This window comes from Anabas testudineus, chromosome 8 (genome assembly GCF_900324465.2).
Source record: "Anabas testudineus chromosome 8, fAnaTes1.2, whole genome shotgun sequence".
NCBI lineage: Eukaryota > Metazoa > Chordata > Actinopteri > Anabantiformes > Anabantidae > Anabas > Anabas testudineus.
The window spans coordinates 3,329,169-3,347,778 of NC_046617.1; the positions used below are offsets into that span (position 1 = coordinate 3,329,169).

The 18,610-nt window shown below is 39.9% G+C and overlaps 1 pseudogene and 2 gene segments (V, D, J or C); all 3 read right to left on the reverse strand.

Moving 5' to 3' along the window:
- Positions 1–1,402: 1,402 nt before the first annotated feature.
- Positions 1,403–8,388, reverse strand: LOC113157257 (annotated as a pseudogene).
- Positions 8,389–10,848: 2,460 nt separating this feature from the next.
- LOC113157265 lies at positions 10,849–11,396 on the reverse strand. The segment is given in 2 exon segments: positions 10,849–11,228; positions 11,317–11,396. Coding segments are annotated over 2 exon segments (441 nt in total).
- A 1,051-nt stretch (positions 11,397–12,447) lies between these two features.
- On the reverse strand, positions 12,448–13,032 carry LOC113157272. The segment is given in 2 exon segments: positions 12,448–12,866; positions 12,946–13,032. Coding segments are annotated over 2 exon segments (453 nt in total).
- Between the last annotated feature and the right edge of the window lie 5,578 nt (positions 13,033–18,610).

Here is an 18,610-nt window from a genome sequence, read left to right on the forward strand (position 1 = left end):
GTGTGGGGGAAACCAGGTGCAGCCAATTAGGTGAGTGAAGACAATCAGACTGGGAGGAGGAAACAGGAAATTGTCAAAATAAGGGCATGGGGGAAATACAGGCAGCAACGAGGCTGGAATCATGACAGTTAATCCAATAAAGGTTAGGGTCTTTGGGTGTCAACTGTAAGGAAATTGTTAAACACAGGGTGCTGCTGATGATGCTGGTTGAAAGGATTCTAAATGATTCCAACAAAGACATATTGAAGTACAATATTGTTTGTTTGTGGAGACTTTTTCATGTATTTCACTTTAAAAATGTTTCATACTTGAAAGTTGAGAGTTGAAATGTATTTACCTGCATTTGCTGCATCATTGTTTAATGTCTCCATCAACCAGTGAAGTTGTAGTTAACAATTTCTTGAACTCAAGTATGAACTGAATAGATTTTGGACATCAGAGGCTCTAGGTTGTGGCAGTGTGACCTCATGTCTAGTGCTGCTCAATTGGGGTTGTTGGGTTTTCTATATAATTCTGTAGACAGTTATATTTTGTAGGGTCCTAAACCTTAATAACTGTAAAGTGTCTTAGGATAACTTCTGTTGTGATTTGGCACCATATCAATAAACTGAATTGAATGCTGTTATGTTTATAGATTTCTGTAAACGCAACAAAACCCATTTTCAAGTTGTACAATCTTCATGTTCAGACTGCTGCAGCAGGTCACTCTGAGCAGCTGTCGGATCACACCGTGGCTTCGGTTGATGCAGAAACAGCTGTGGAGGTGGTGAGGTGTGTGTGTGTGTGTGTGTGTGTGTGTGTGTGTGGGGGGGGGGTGACGGGGTTGCTGCACAGATGCAAGTGTCATGTTTGTAGGTTGTGGTGGAGTGGAAGGTGCACAGAGAGCGACCTGCAAAGTGCTCTGTGACCACATCCTCTCCTCTGCTGTTGCTCTCAACGCCTCCACAGACTTTTCGTGCCCCAGTTTGTTCCTCTCCAGCAACAGCTTCAGCTCTCTGCTGTACTGACACGAGAAGTGCTTTCCTGTTGTGATGAGCTGTGGTTGACTCACTCAGAACATTTGCACCTTCAACTTAAAGCAATATTCTGTAGCTTTATACACAACAACTGCCAAACGTGAAAGTGGAAAAACTGTGTAAAAAATGTTTTGCACTTGATGTTATCAGAGACTTGTTTCGGTTTTGCTCACTGGAAAATGTAATTCTGGGGTGTTGAGTAGTGAATGGAAACATATGTCCCAAAGAATAGGTTGACTTCTCAGAAGACAGATAAGCAAGCAGCTAAAAATACATGTACCTCCAATGACTTGACAATGCCACGCAGATTGGATTAGAATATGTGAGGTGAACATGACAGGCAGCATTGTCTTATGTTCAAATGGAAAAGAAATAACGATGCCATATTTTGCTTCTGAAACACTTTTATTGAAAAGGAAATTCAGCTTAAAGCAGCTCAGGGGCTGCTGTACATGAACAGTCAACACTGGCTACTACACTATTCACACGCTTTAAAGTCCAACATGCTCCTCTAACTTAAGCAGAATATATTTGGTTGATCAAAGCAAATACAAATTTTATTTTATTTACAGAAACCAGGAAACCAAACACAAGGTTCGGCTCAGCTCTCAATCGTCTTGTTTTCCTGTCGAACCCTGCAGCAGACGGAAAAGGACATGAAATCACAATGCACAGCTTGTTCTGCCATCTTGTCAACTTCATAAAGACCTCAGATTACAAGTAAAAATAACATTATGAACACATGAACTTGTAAAAGGGAAATATGTACAGAGATGTATCAGTGAACAGAGAGAATGATGTTAAACAAACCTGAAGCCTCCACAGCACAAACACCACAAAGACTCCGTAGATGCTGCTCTTGACTATGAGAACAACGTAGGACATTTTGGCAGAGTGTGTGACCCTCAGGTATTTCTCTGCAAGACATAGTAACATTTCACTACCAGGCATGTTTGAGTGGTCTCAGTGTTCTGAGGTGTACAGATTCACACAGCACTAAGTTTACCTCTTATAGCAGCAGCTCCTGGTCCTGTCAGGGAGAGGAAAGACGTTTTATCAGTGCATATATGACCTCCACATAATTAAATGGGTTCAGTTGAAATGAACATACCCTTAGTGCCTTCAGCCCAGTGCATAATGTTGACAGTGTGCGTCCCATTGAAGAAGCTGACGGTGCAGGTGAAGTTCTTGCCGGGTGTGAACCAGTCACTGAGCGGGACCCTCAGCCTGCTTGTAATGCGGTAATTTTCCCCTATCCGCACGGCAGCACTGTCGGTTGCTACGCCATCTTTGACATCTACCTCGTCGACCTGCCAGGACACGCTCACGTGGTCCGGGTAGAAATCAGACGCCACACACACCAAGGTCTTCTTGGGTTTCTCCTTGTTTCTTTTGTTCCGACACTCATTTTGTGAAGGTTGAAGCACTTTAACTTTTGGTTTCTCGGCCCGTACGGTTCGGTTCTGCAGGGACAAAGGACACAAACCATTAAACCATACCATTCTTGCCATTGGCAAAGGTATACAGAAAACATGAAGCTGGAGCCAGTCAGCTCAGCACAAAGACCGGGGGGAACAGCCAGTCTGAAAACTGACCAGCAGCAGCTCTGAAACTCAGAATACACCTGTTGATTTAATTCATATGACAGAAATGACATGAAGGTCTTTGTGCCTGACTATTTCTTGGTTGGAACATGTTAGCAGCAAACTACCAGAAACAAGCCATTGTTTTTTGCACACTCTGTAGTTTCCCATCTTGGTAATCAGCTAGCGTGGTGCTGGAGGTTGCTTCATATTTCTTGCATAAAGAAACAACAACAATCTTCTCATGTGGCTCTTGTCAAACATATAAGAAAATAAGCATAGTTCTTATGGTTCTTTGAAGCTGCCTGCAAAATTATTGGAGAAATTGTGACTATCTAACTACCAACGTGATACAGCTTAAAGCAACACAGCCACAAAGTTGTAAATTCATTGAACCTCACAAAACACAAATCAGAGAATCTAAGCTCAGAGATGCCCATTTTCCTAATGGAAAAAAAGCAATGCAACATTAATTTCTTACCTAAAACTGTGAGTTTGGTGCCTCCACCAAAGTAAGCAGGCATATAGTTGGTCACACTGACACACGGCTGCAGTAAAAACTGATCAAGCTTTTGACACTAACAGCAGTGAATACCAATATAAAATAAAAACAATAAAAAAATAAAGCTAAACTGGCGTCTCCAAATTCAGCCGTTACTGTTAATGCTACAGGAAAATATATCAGGTATTTTAGAGGACAGGGAACAACCTCACATTATGTCTTGTAAATAATAAGATGAACTAGAATTGGAAGAATATCTTATGGAATGATACATAAAATGTATTTCATTTATTTATCAATTGTATTTTTTAAATGTGGCACCTTACCGAAGACTGTGAGTATGGTCCCAGTTCCAAAGTAAGCCTCCGAACGGGAACTCACAGTCACTCAGAGAGCTGATTAGAAGTGCCAGTGAGAGCAATAATCTGGGAACGCAGCCAGTTATTTTATTGCCGTGGCATTTTGCAGGAACGCAGCTTAGGAACCAAGCTAACCTGTGCCATGACATCCTCTACTTTTTAAAGGCTGGTTCCTAGATTTACTGCAGCCAAATAAAAATAAAAAAATATATATATTTTTTCTTCCTATCTTTCATTTTCTCATATGAACAAGATGTGTGTGAACGCTGCTCAGTTTGACAGATTTTCTTACCTAAAACGGTCAGTTTGGTTCCAGCTCCAAAGTAAGCCTCAGACATTAAACACAGAGCTGTGAGACTGTGACAAAAACCCGCTGCTGTCTTTAACAATTTGTACAACTTTGACACTGTCTGACCTGCAGAGACTGTTCTGTTGCATCTACTGTAGCTCACACTGAAACAAGTCGCTCTGTGCTAAATATCACTTTATAAAGATCAGTATGCGACATTTAAGTTCCTTTGATGGTCATTATTACAATAATTATCATTTGCAAAGTGTCTGCCTGGATTTGGAATACCTCGACAGATCAGTGTGAACCAACACACTGCAGACAAAACCAATGTTTTGGGATCTCTCAATTTCTAGATTTCTCAAGATTAGGAAGGTTCTTAAAGCTTCTTACCAAAAACAGTTAATCTGGTTCCTCCACCAAACTGAGCCTCTGAAGCACCAGCAGCACAGTGAACACGAACAGTGCTCAAATCAGCCCTAATACGCAGCTCAGTTTATTACTTGAACATGTTTCTCTAATACCAACAACAGAACTGCAGCTGGTTCAGTTTCACTCCAAAGCAGCTTAAATGAAAACAAACATGCTTCACGGTCTTACTCACCAACAACTGTCAGTTTTGTGCCTCCACTGAAGTAAGCTTCGTAATTGGCACGGTGCATAAGTTTGATATCAAAAAGTACTGATGCTGAGGAAGGTTTGGTGCGTTTAGAAGGCACCAGATCAGATCATAGTCACTCAACCTACATTTACCTGCACATACCTAAAACTGCGAGTTTTGTTCCAGTTCCAAAGTACAATTGGTTCAAATTGTCACAGAAATCCTGAGCATTAATCTAAAATGATATTCTCTACCAAAGACCTTGTGCAGTCTTACACAGCGCTCATCTGCTCTGTCTCATATATTAAACTGAAACATTTGTCTAAAATCAAAATCCATTTTTTTCATGATTGTCAAACCTTTTTATTGGTGGTCAAGTGAAGTTGTTGAAGCTCCAACTTACCCAGAACAGTTAGTTTAGTTCCACTTCCAAAACAGGCTTCATCTCCAGCGTCACACTGAACACGAAAAAAAAAAAAGCAACAGAACTACCCAGAACTGTCCCCTGCTCACAGACTAGTCACTGTATCCACGAAGTGACTGTGGTTTGAGAACACGAAATGCTCTTCACACTGTCTGAGTTCAGCTTTTTCTAAGGAGAGTGGATGAAACTGATCTGTTGATTGGTTTGGACTTTATTTGATTCCAAACACATTCCCCCATTAAAATCAGGTTTTAGAACTGCGTGATACTGTACATCCTGCACTTCCTAAAATATTGATTTCTTTTTTTTTGGCTTAGTGCTCCTGCTGCTCCACACTAAGTATGTTAAAGCAGGAGGTTTTTGTACAGCCGCTCTATTGGATTGTATCACCGTGGCCCCCTGTCCCCACAGTGAGAAAACACTACACAAAAACCCGACTGCGCCTGTTTCTCCTTCCCCCCTCTCCACTTCTCCGTATCTCAGGCTCCATCTTTCTCTGCGCCTGTGAGCAGCTGTGCAGGTTGGCTGAGATGAGCTCCGTGCAGTCAGACTGCTGCTATTTCTGTCACAGCTAAGAAAAGAAGCAAAGCAAAAGCAAAGTGTGTGTTTCTCTAGTGGCTGCACAGAGGAAGTGACATGTTGACTGGTCACACCTCTTTATCACACCCAGTTCCTAAACAATGTTCTCCACCTTCAACATTAGCTGAAAAGGTTAGATTGCACTGAGGCTCTGTAAAATTACAATTACTCTGTCTCTCAGCTATTTAACTACACGTGGTCATTGTACTCATTGGCTATAATTAAATCACTAAATGATTTTAGTAGCTTTATTATTTATTCAGCATGTTTGAGTGTTGAATATTTCACCATCAGTTTTTGGACTGTAAGATCAGCTTTTCAGGGTTGGTTAGTGCCACCTCGTCTTTCCTCGGGCTTTAATTTAATATTATTTTGGCCTCTTCATTTTGTTTTGTTTGATTTTGTCTTCAACTTGAATGAAGAAGTTGTCTTAGTTCTTCATAAAGACATCAAGCTATAAGCACATGGAAAGGTTTAGGGCTTTGTATGATTTCATAAAGAGGACTGATCATTATGTTGCTTCAGTTTAAAGGCTCACACGCCAACAAGGTTGAGAAGCCCTGGTCCTTATCAACCTTCACTAAACAGGAATTTTCCAACTTCCCATAATATTTCTGTGCAGGTTCAAAATCCACAGCTGATAAATGAGAAACGAAACATTCTCCAAGGGTGATTCAACAATACTGCATGCATCAGAGTTGTTTTGATATGTAATACCACAGTAACCCTGCAGAGGTCAGTGTCGCCCAATTAAACCTCTTCTTTCCTTCCAAATAAACCAAGAAGCACTTTCATCCATCAGGCAGCAAAACAATTAAAGAACAGAAGAAAAACAAGAGGCCTGGGAGAAAAATGAAAGCTTTACTATACGTCACTGTGACGAGACAGGAGAACATCCTCTACTCTGCTCTGGCACCTGTCAACTTATCTAACTGATCAGCTGTGTGCGGCCACAGGAATACCAGGCAACTGAGAGACAATCAGCTGAGTTACTGTACTAATTAGTGAATGTTTAGCATGTTGTCAGTCCATTTTCTTGGTTGAGTGGAGCTGAAGCATGACACTTCTCCTAGGGGTTCATGTCTGACAGCAGCTGGAAATAATATTGCTTTGTCATCATCCATGTCTTAAATTAAAACTAAGAATGTATTATTCATGTTGCATACAGTAGCTCTTAGTCTGTCTCTGTTTTGCCTCGTGTCAAAAAACATAAAGAATAACATCAGCATGTCCAGAAGATTGTTCCTGTTGTATTTTGTTGTTGGGGTTGTTGTTTAGCTATAGGCTGGATCAGAGCCACTGTGGTAATCTAGAGGCACATTAATACACAGCTGAATCCTCTGTCTGCAGGTGGTGGATGTGCAGAGTGGAGTGAAGCACCACATTGTGTACTTGGCCTTTCAGTGGAACATATGATTTTATAAAGTGAACGTGTTAGCATCTGTATTTCCCCTGTGCCTGTATCTTTATATACCAGTACATGGCTGAATGCTAATGGAGACTGATGTACTTTCACACTGCGAGAGACACCTGGAGAGTAAAGACGACAAAAATAAACGTTTTACATGAAGGTATAACAAAGAATAAGCAGTGGAAAAACATGAATTGGCAAAAACCAGGAGTGTTAATGAGAAGACCTTCATATTCAGTGGGATCATACTGGTGTCACACGTGGAAGACGACCCGATTCAGTTTCTTTCACCTTCGATAAGGATTTCTCTGAAGACTCCACCCACAATTTCCTGAGATTGCCGCAGTCAGTCTGTAGGAGACACCTGCATGTTGTGTTCAAGAGATCTGTGGAAGATTTACTGTCTAATATGAGACAAAGCTATGGTAAGACCGATCACGTGTGTATGTTTAACATTATGCTGCACTCCTTCACCTTTATTGAAAGTGTCACTTTACTCAATCAATCAATCAATCAATCAATCAATCAATCAATCAATCAATCAATCAATCAATCAATCAATCAATCAATCAGTCAGTCAATCAATCAATCAATCAATCAATCAATCAATCACTTTCATGAGTGAACAGGATTTTGTAACTTCACATGATGTTTGTCACAGGACTTGCATCACGTGACTGGAATTTGACCGTGCACACAACTCATTAAATATTAAACCTAGATATTTATTATTTTATATTTACATTTAAGCTTCCAACTTCCAGCGTAAAGTTTGATGAAAGATTATTTTAGCATGCACAATGTTCTAATAATGTGTATGTTAACTTGCACATTATTAGAACAACTTGATAATGTGTCCTTGCTTTGACCTGAATGTGTGCATGTGTGAGTTAATACTGTAGTGCTCTTTCCTCTAATCAAGTGACACTGAAGTTATTCTGCATTGTTAAACTGAATCCTTACTGCTGAGTTCAACAGGAAGATGAAATGGGGGTTTTTGTAAGTCAGTGCCACAATCTCAATTTGACCTTTAAACTGCTTCTCGTACTCTGGAGAATTGGTGTCATACCCGTATCCCATTAAACTCATCTGACCGTCCATGTTTTGCTGATACCAGAGCATCACATACAAATTGTCGTCATCGTGACTGCATTTCATTTCTACCCTGCCTCGTTCGTTGACTATGAGCGGCGGAGACTGCTGAAACGTCACACTCTTGGCTTGATCTGTAGGAAGAAAAAGAGTCAGAAAATGATTGAAACCAACATTCATTGAACATATTATTAGTAATATTACAGGGTAATTATGAAAGAATATTACATGGAAGCAGGAAAAGAAGAAAAAATCCAATCCCAAGTGGAGACATTTTCTATTTTGGAGACACCTGGCTTTATTCAACAGCACTGAGAAAGACTCGGGCTTTTCAAACAGCACATCCTCAATGCTATAATGAGAAAAAAAAACTGATGGGTTTTTTGTGAGGGAGTGGCATTAAACCACATGACTGTGCACATGCAGCGCAGAAATACACAGCCGAGTGGGACACGTTTGCTCTGTGAATGATCTCCACTCCTTTAACCGTGTCCTGCGTCTCCAACTGGTCCTCGTAGGTTCGGGCTCCCATTCCATATGCAAACCTGATGAGCAAGTGAGGAGGACTTTGCTGTAATGTGATGCTGTTGACCTGATCTCATGACAATTTAGAAATAAACACTCATGCAGAAGAGATGAGGAGGATGCTTTTGTATTTAATGGCTTTAATGAGATCTGATCTCTTACTTTGAAACCAGCTAAGGAGCACAACAAACATGTAGATGTTCGACGACATCATCATGTACTGTAATGTGAACTTTTGCTCTGGCTGAATCAGGGTGTGTCACTTTATGATGGGGAGGGTCTAATTCATCACACCATGCTTCTAGGAAAGTCTCTGAGCCATGTGCTCTACCTCCACCTGTTGGATGAATCTAATCTTTCTTTAGCAGAATAAGTGAAATGTGTCTTGAGATAATTTTTTTTAGTAAATGCATATAAAGGCATGATAGTGACTGACTAGTTCAAGCAGGGACAGTTCTGCTGCATTACAGTGACAGTGACAGTGACCATGAGCCAACTGCACTTGAACATAGATGCAGTAGCAGCGTGGCTTAACCAGAGGCAACACATGCAGTATGTTACCAATGATGGAGGAAGTATAAGTACAAAAGTAATAACTAGCCTAAAGTAAAAGTACTCATAACATGCAATGGCTGATTTCACATCAAGTAATATGATATAACAGACTTACACAGTAATTACTGATGCATTAATATGTTCACTTAAATGTGAAGTAAAAGTAAATGTACTTAGTTACTTTCCATCTCTGTCCTGTGTTGTAAAGTGGAGACGTGTAATATACAGAGTCAGAGGCCGTAGGTGGAAAATAAGTGGCCTCACTGCCAGAGTCAGAGGTGGTAGATACAAGGAGTAAAATTAATTATTTACAAATTATCATTTAAGTTGAGTATTATGTTTAGTATGATTAGTCTTATAAATGTAAATGTAGTTATATTAATACATTTTTTGTCAACACAATTCTGTATCACTTTTTCACTTTTTGTATCACAAATTTTGCAGAGGATCAATTCACTGACAACTAAAAAAAGAAAGAAAGAAACGAGCATGCTGTTGTTTTTCTTTTTAATTGTATAACTTCAATCATTTATTTCTCTTTGCAAAAATCAACATGAGCATCAAGTAAAGGTATCAATAAATTATTAAATTATTAAATAAGTAATTATTGAGCAACTTCATTTATCAGCTGTGTTTCAGAGGTAAATTAGTGAAGGTTTATTATTTTAGTGACTAAAAGCATTTTTTTCAACAAGCGTCCCGGACACAAAGAATCTCATTTTTTCCAACGTAGTAAAATCCATTTTTAGGTCCAACACAAACGTCCTTGTCTCATAACTCAGGAAAAGACAGACAGACCTTAAATCTTTTACTAACCAGCTCAGTTATATTGTATGTAAACAACAGGAAGTCAGTCTGTGGGGCTCAGTTACTCTACACATCTCTCTGTTCTAATATTGGAACAGTTCGGAATAATGACTAAAATACAAATAATTAAATTTGTTAATTCAAGAATTGAGATGTTGGACCCAAATCTGTGTTAGTCAATGAAATGCCATCATCATCTTAATCATGTCAGTTCATGCTTTTCTTCCCTGTAAGTTATTAGGTCTAGTGTTTATCTCATAGGTTTTAAGAAGCGTCACATGATCTCGGTGGTTTCGCGTTGGTGTCCTGATATCTCCTTTCCATCGTTTTGGTTTTTGTAAGACAGAGAAGCTGTTTTCATAACTGTGATAACTTGCTGCTCCAAAATATTCAGCGCTGCGCTCCACTCTCAGGATATGAAGAGATGCTGTGTTCTCTCCATCTCCAGTCACAACAAAGTGGCGTGTAAACGAGGGTTCAACATTCACAGATTTGTAATATGTGTAGCCGATCAGCTGGAGGACACTGTCTCCCTTTGAGCGCTCATACCACAGAATTGTGTTATAATTTGGGATTTTGTGTGTCAGGGTCAGTTTGACTTGATCGCCCTGTGACTTCAGCAGCTCTGACGGACTCTGGTGCACGGTTTTATTACTGAGTAAAACCCCTGTAGAGAGATGAAGAGACAGTTGTTGGTCTTTGACGTAGTGTAACTTGTGGAAAACAAACTTTGCATTTACATATAAGTTCGGACACAGTGTAACTGTCGTAACAGTGGAAGCCTGTGGTATTGATAGCCTAGTCGGTGAATTGAACCATCCCAAAGGGTGATGTATTTAATGTTAAAGCTGACTACCTAAACTGTGTCCTGAATACTGGCTTATTTCTTCTTTCCTTTAGAGCTAAGTCAAGACTATAAAACATTTGGAAAAATACCTTTAATCCAGATGATAAGTATGATGAGATGAGGCCAGATCATGTTGAATATCTATTCGCCACTATCAGGGAGAAACAGACTGAACGTCTGCCTGTCTCACTGTGTTTCCACATATCATAGCTCCTCCCACGGTTGAGTCAACTGTGCATATGTGTATCACATGGTTTGCTACAGGTGCACTAGGTAAGATAAGGGTTTTTGTAGAGGGCTTTGGGGCTTTTCTCTCATAGTGGTACGATACGCAGCACAGAAATAGTGCCCGCTGTCTGTGGGATGCCTCAGTTTGAGCAGCTGGAGGAAAGCTTCGCTCTCTCCATTTCCACTCACTCTGAAGCTACCCTGATGTCGTCCCTCTACAATGTTCACTGTTGTATAACTTGTAAGACCGATCGACTTTAAAGAAGTGTCTCCCACTGGGCGATGATACCACATGATAGTATCGTAGTTGTTGATGCTGTGTTTGCAGGTCAGCTTGACCTCATCGTTTATGTTTCCCAGCAGGTCACTCGGAGTCTGATGAACATCTTCACTTTTGTTTGGTGATGTTCCTGCAGAAAGGAGCAGAAGCCGCTAATATAAATGAAATCACATGCTCAAACTTACAGTGTTGAAGTAAAAACGTAGACTTTGATGTACCTTCGATCCAGAACAGTGAGGTAATTATTGTCACTACGGCAGTGTTCAGGTTGAGCATCATCTCTGCTGAGTGACTAACTCTTCACTGCATGTGTCTGAAGCAGGAAAAGGAAGTGCTGTGGTTCAAATAGCATCACAAAGACAAAGATAAAAAGGTTTTACGTCAAAACTAGATGGATTTGTCATTTGCTGGGCCCCTTGTTTTGTGCAATGCCAATAAAAAGAAATCCTGAGCTTGCTAACAGGCTATAGAGTATGTACAGTGTGGTCCATAAATAATAGAAAGATACATCTACTTATACTTTTGATATTTAACCTCTGTACACCACAGTGTTGAAATAAAACACTCAAGACGTGAGTAAAGTCAAGAGATGCACTTTTAATTCAGTGTTTGACAAAATTGTGACATGCATTCAGCCATATTCATACACATAAATCCATTTTGGGGGCCTGTTCCCTTGTTACTCCATGAGAAGATGAAAGACCGGGAGGTGTTTCTGATTTGATAACTGTCCATTGGAACTCCCAGTATGAGATCAACACAGGTGCTGTTGCTCATGTCAATGGGTTCCTAACTTGACACAATTATTGTATTGCAAAGAATTTTTTATATATTCAAGACAATTCTCATATTTTTTAATTATGTGAATTTTATTCAAAGTGTGTGTGTGGGAGTGTGTGTATAGAAATGGCTGTGATTTGGTGAAGTTTTGACTTGATGGGTCTGGAATTAGATGAAATTGTAGTTTGTATTTTATTTATTTATTTATTTATTTTCAAGTTGGGCAACCACATTAATGTTATTTTATCCTAACATAACACTATTAGTTTCTTAGATAATTTGTTGCCGACTTTGAGCACTGAGACTTTGTTGGATCGTTATAACAGTGATCTGGGTTTAACCAGGCAGTTTAGTTGTGGCTTCCTGTAGTTATTTTATTATTGTCTATGTGTCTTCTATCTTAATGGAATAAACGTGCAGTGTAAAAAACTAAATCTTTACATAGACAGTAAACATACACAGCTGAAGTATTGTATTTAGATGTATTGTACTTTTACCTTTGCCACTTTTACAGCTTCTCTTTCTACTTAACTACCACGTGATAATTGGAATCTGATGGTGACAGGCTATCAGACTAACAACACCAAAAACCACTGAAACAGGTGCCTGAAGTTCAATGCTGATAGAGAGTACAGAGTTTTTGTACACACGAGACAGGTTTTGTGTTGATGTGCATAGCGAGCTGCACAGTAGTACACTCCACTGTCCCCGGCCTCAGTCAGCAGGAAGAGTAACGACACGTTTTTGGCATCATTCTGACTCAGGTCTCCGCTGATGTTGAACTGCTGTTCATACTGCTTTTCCATGTAGACTGTGCTGTACTCCACATATCCAATGAGTTTCATATCTGTCTGTCCAGGTGGCTGCTGGTACCAGAGCATCGTCCTATAGTCAGTTTGTCCATGGGTGCAGACAAGCTGCACTTTGTCACCAGGGCTCTGGACGAGAGCAGGGGGACTCTGGTGGACCACGATACCCAGACAGCAGCCTGGATACAAAAAAAGAGACATTGGTTAGTTTGTGATGGATCACAGAGAGAATGAAAGTCTTCCCAGACTCCAGATTACCTGTTAGGCAGCAGAAAAAGAGAAAATCGATCATTTTCACTTGTTTCAACCTCCTTGAGTTGATCTAATCAACAGGTGCCGCTGCTTAGCTGACTGAGGTCTGTGGAACAAACGAGAGGAAGGAGGTGGGAACGGTTGAACTCCACCTCTCTGCATCTACTGTGTAGTCTGATAAAGGGTCCATTTGGGCACTAGGTCTGCCTTTCACTTATTTATAAAACTGCACTGTAAATCGTTCCAAAAGTGTTCAACTTATCTATGTTCACTAATTTAGATTTCTGTTAGTATGCTAATTCTTTTCAATTAACAATGAAGGGAATATTAATACTTAGTATTAATATACATAGTATTTGTGGTTAAACTGAAGAACTGGACACATTTTGATAGTGAAGGTGATGTGAAACAACCAACCCCCCTCTGACACACACAGTGGAGAAGTAGTGAAAATGTTTAATGAAGTGAAGCCTCTATCAGGAAGCTACGTCATCCATACCCGTCCCGCTCTGTCTCCTCTCCTCTGAAAAGTGTTTTTCTTTCTTAAAACTGCTTCTTTCTCCCTCTGTCAGCTGTTAGCACGTTTAACTGCCTACTTGTCGTTCAGTACTCCACGGGTCCAATCTCCTGTTCCGTTGTTATATTCATCAAAGTCCTCCATTACTTCCCTGAGCAGACTGGCCCCTGGGCTCTGTCAGACTCCTTTAGTTCATATAACACCTGGAAGTTAAAGGTAAAAGTAACATGTGAAATGTTGTGAATGAGTTTTTTTCTGCTACATAGGGGTTTGCAGTTGATAAGAACAGCAAACATTTTGCAGTTTCAGTGAAGAGAAATGGTGCAGATGACAGGTGAAGTCATTTCGATCCACTGAACACAGATGTGTTCCTGATACATTCACGCACTGATAGAATGAACATACCTTAGTGGTTCTCCAGTAAATAAAAGTACATTTTAAAAGAAGAAGCAAGTAGCCACACTTTAAGATACAGGAGCTCGAATTATTTACTGATACTTCAATGCACAAATCTCTGTGAAGTACAGTAAACTACAGTAAGCCATTGATTAAACATTGAGTGCTCACTGTCGTAAAGCAGGAATGTTTCAGTGCTGTACTACAGCATGATCACATACCGCGGACTTAATAGTTTACATTAAAGACTACACTCATTAACTTTTGGGAATATGCTAAATTTATGTCTTTTTAAAGTAAAATATTTAACCTTTATGCATTGTGACTATTTTAATTCAGTTCAAAATGATTTAATGTTCATTATATATATTACAGTCAGGGAGTGAATTGCTTGTGCTTCAGTACTGATGGAGTTTGCATTTGCTTTGCATTGCGTGATTTGCATTTTTAGCGGGAAATCCCAGAAGAAAATCAAGTTGTTAGGTGTGTATGAATGTATTCCACTGACAGTATGATGTCAAAACACATTCTAAACATACTATGAAAATCTGTTTCTGTCTAAACTCATTGGCGACTTTATTACATTATTTATTAATGCAACCCACTACAGCTGTGCTACCGCTGTGCATTTCAGTTTAGACGACACCTTAAGTCGTGATCTGGATTTACTGTGTGTGATTTCCTAAAGAACATCTCATAGCAGCTGACATCTCCTTGACACTGTGTAGTAAAACCTTCCTCTCAATGAGACATCAGCCACATTTTGTTTAGTTATGCTGGGGAGAATTTGTGGAGTTTTAACTCCACCTACAGGAAGAATATTCAAATCTTGATGTGAATCCTAATAAACCCAGTGTCAAGCAGTTTCTGTTCAACTAAATAGTAATTAACACACACACATGCTCCCCTCCAGCACCAATGTTTTCGCAGTAAGACACAGTTTTGATGGCTTAATATTTGCAACCACCAACGAGGTTCATAGTCTGCCCTAGGATGCTGCCTGAACAATCATCTCTGCAGATTGAGACACACACATCCTGCTGATTTTGGTGACAAACTGGTTATGAACTGTGGGAATAACCAGCAAAAGGAGCTAAAAAATACTGCGTTGGCACTGTAAATATGAAAATGTGAGTTGTGATCCTTTCAAAATAAGATACTATGCAGCCACAGTAGACTCTGAGTGTAATGCCGGTTTCAAGAAAGGGAGTTGAAATACTGTATTCCTCCACAGACGTACTCTCCCACCGTAACATCTAATCAGAAAAAAAAAAATACAGTTTTGTTCAGATGACAGGTGTGGGAGGGGGAGGAGGAGGAGGGGGTGAACTGTAATACAGAGATGATAATGTGTGATGGTGAGGTTTTTGTGCAGAGAAGCGTCTACAGATAACACTGCGTAACCCAGCCGCACAGAAATACACTGTACTTCGTTGTTAATGTGCTGTTTTTGTTTGCATCCGCACTTCTCTCCATCTGCACATGCACTCCAGAGACAGACCTAAAGTCTGTCTCTATCCTCTTTGAGCCACTAATTAAATCTATACATGTAAACATACACTGCCACTTTACAAGCAGAGGTAAAACAGTCTTACAGCATTGTTTATTGTTCTTGTAGTAGTTATCTTTTTAGTCTGATTTCTTATGAAGTGCCAAATCAAATCTAAGTTCAAAACCACTTGGTGTTTTCAGTCCTTTCTGATTCCGGGGAGACCAGTGCTGGTTTGTTTGTTGGCTTTCACAGACAACAACCAAGCTTTTCCTTTACAGTAATCATGAAATGAACAGAAATGTTATTTTAAATAAAATACAACCTTATACTACTAGATACATTATGATGGAAGTAATAATAAATTTATTCACTTAAATGTTGCAATATCTTTGGGTGACAACAAGAACCCAAAATCACTGTGTGTTGTTTTCATAGCTTATTTTTGTTGTTATTTCACCAGCTAAATATAATTATTACTAAGTATAATTAGTGAGCATTAAAGGGGCTGGGAATCTGCTCCTCATAGGATGAACCACTTTATATTGTACTACTGGGGTTTGGGGCATTTCATCTTGTAAGCCGTTCATAGTATGACTTGAATGAATTGATTATTAGCAGGTAGAATCGGAGTGGACAAATCCATTAATTGTTTTAGTTAATGAGTGCTTCTTCAAAGTAGCAGCAATTTAATATGTCAACTCACTCTTAGATGAGCATTAATCCATAATAGAGTAAGATGATCAGTGTGAGAGTGTTTGTTCTGTTGTGTGCTGTGGTAGCGTGACTGACTGGTTAGGATTGGATCATAGTTCAGGATGTCCTGTCTGCACTCCAAATTTGCTGATTCAGCAAATTTCTTCACCGGGATGGCAAAATGCTGGAAAACACCAGCCAGACACAGATCTTTAGGAGAAACAAGAGAAAAAAACAAGTGATGAGGATCTGGCACACACTCACAGAATGAGTGATGAAGTCTGATAACACTAACCAACCGACCAAACTAAAACAAAGCAGAGTGGAAAACACTGGTCATGACACCTCCCCGTGTCCCAGTAGATTTACTGCCTGCAAGCTGCAGAATTTAAGAATGGCTTGTTCACATGTCTTGAATTCAAAGGCTGGCTAAGATAAGCCCCTATTTAGGAGGTTTGGTATTCAGGCACATTATTTTATTTTATTTTAATTTTAGTTATAGTTTTACATTAATTTCATGATAGTTTTTCTCACATCTCACAAAATCAATACACACTATCCATGCACAGACCCACAAGATATCTCAAAACTGCCTACTACATGTAAAAGATACTGATTTTCTAAATCAAGTCGTGGATTTAAACCCTCATCCTTCTTGTTGTTATTGAGAGTGATAACCACTACGCCACTGTGTTGTCCCCTCACATAATATGCAGTTAACAAAACAATGTAACACAACAACATATTAATGAGAGATTGTAAAATTGTATTTTGTCAAATTTATCACCCAGCTACTCGATGCAGGTCCTCACCAACCAGGCAACACCAACAGATAAAGGCACCACACAAAAAGAAGAAAGGACAGATAAAAAAGACCAAACTGAATAAAACTGAATGATAATGCTGAATCAGTGATAAGTGACATATCAGTTTAGTGTCATATGTTATTGACTTAGCAGGTCAAGTGAAGTTATCTGTACAGAGAAACACTACATCCCATTGGACAATTAGAGTATTGCAACAGACGTGTTTATTATTTCACAGTCTGTTTAGTGCTTTCTGTGTGGTTAAAGCAGGTGAATATTATCATAGTGTCAGAGGGTTTTTGTTGAAGACACAGGGTTTCTGCAGCAGCGTGCATCGCTGGCAGCACAGAAATAAACCACGCTGGCCTCAGTGCCGCTCGCTGTTTGAAAATGAAGCGATGACTGACTTCTCCCATCCCCACTCACTTTATACAAATCTTGGAATGGTTTTTCAACGGCTGGAGAGTCATACCGCACATACCCAAGCAGAATCATTTCACTGCTCCCTGTAGACTGCTTGTACCACTGCATCATGTAGAAATTACTATTGGAGTGGTTGCAGTTAATCATTACATTTTCTCCAGCATCTTTGAACATGTCAGGCGGGTCCTGATGGACGCTTTGTGTTGAGAGCCCTGCAGAAACAAGGATGAGGGACGTGATTTAGAGGAGATACTGTAAAAAATGTAACTGTTAGAATTATCCATGGTATCACGTAACATTACCTGCTACACAGAGCGGCAGAGCAGCTAACTGTAATAGAAGTCTGATGATCATCCTGACACAGGCAAAAGCAAGAATCAAGAAGAGCACGAAGTGATCACGGCTACAGTATCTCAAAGGACGAGCAGGTGGGGTGACACTGTGGGATGCAGGGGCGGACCCAGAGGGTGTGGCCAGGGGTGGAATACCCCACACCCCAAGACATTCGATTGGCCATCTGTGGTGTGCCCCGGTCTAGAATGAAGGGTGTGTTGAATTCATGGCAACAATATGTGGTTGCATCTGCAAATGAGAGACAGTGGGTTTTCATCAACAGTAGCTTGCTTCTTGTATTTTTTAATATTTATTAACCTGAGGACCTTTCCTTGAAAGACAGGTGATAGAAATGGTTCAATGGAGAAACTGCAGTAAGTCACAGTAGCAAGTGGAACAAAAGCTACCGTGCAGTACATCATGATTTCAGCTATTTGAAACCAAAGCTTGAAGTTCAAGTTTAAAAAGTGCAACCATGGCACACACCACCACCTGGTGCTTAATGCGTATAGATAATGTGCAGCTGTGGATTAGGCATCTGCTCCTTATTAATAGTTTTTCTAGAGATTAGTAGATGAGTTACTGAGTTTTACTGATTACTGAGCAGTAATACATACCGCTGTTGTGTTTCAGAGTGTTTCAAAACCTGAGGTTTGGAAAAAGATAGGTGGTAGGTAGAAAGGTAGTAAAGAGAGTGGTGGTGATGAAGCTGACTTAATATTCCTGTCTGTGTCTGTGAGTCCAGTGGGCTAAGATGTATTAAGATGTGTTTTCTACTGTTAACTGAACCCTTCAAGGCTTTTACAATCGTAGTCATTCATTCTTGTACATGATCTGTTTTTTATCTGCTTTTACCTGACTTCATCTCAACTCATCTCTCTGATGTTTACTCTCAGTGTAAAGTCCCACTAGCCCGCAGAGTGGTTTCCTCTCTGCAAACAGAGCCACCTCTGTGTCTGAAACCAGAGAGGTCGGCATTCCTCTGCTCAGGCTTCAAATAAATTGCTGAAA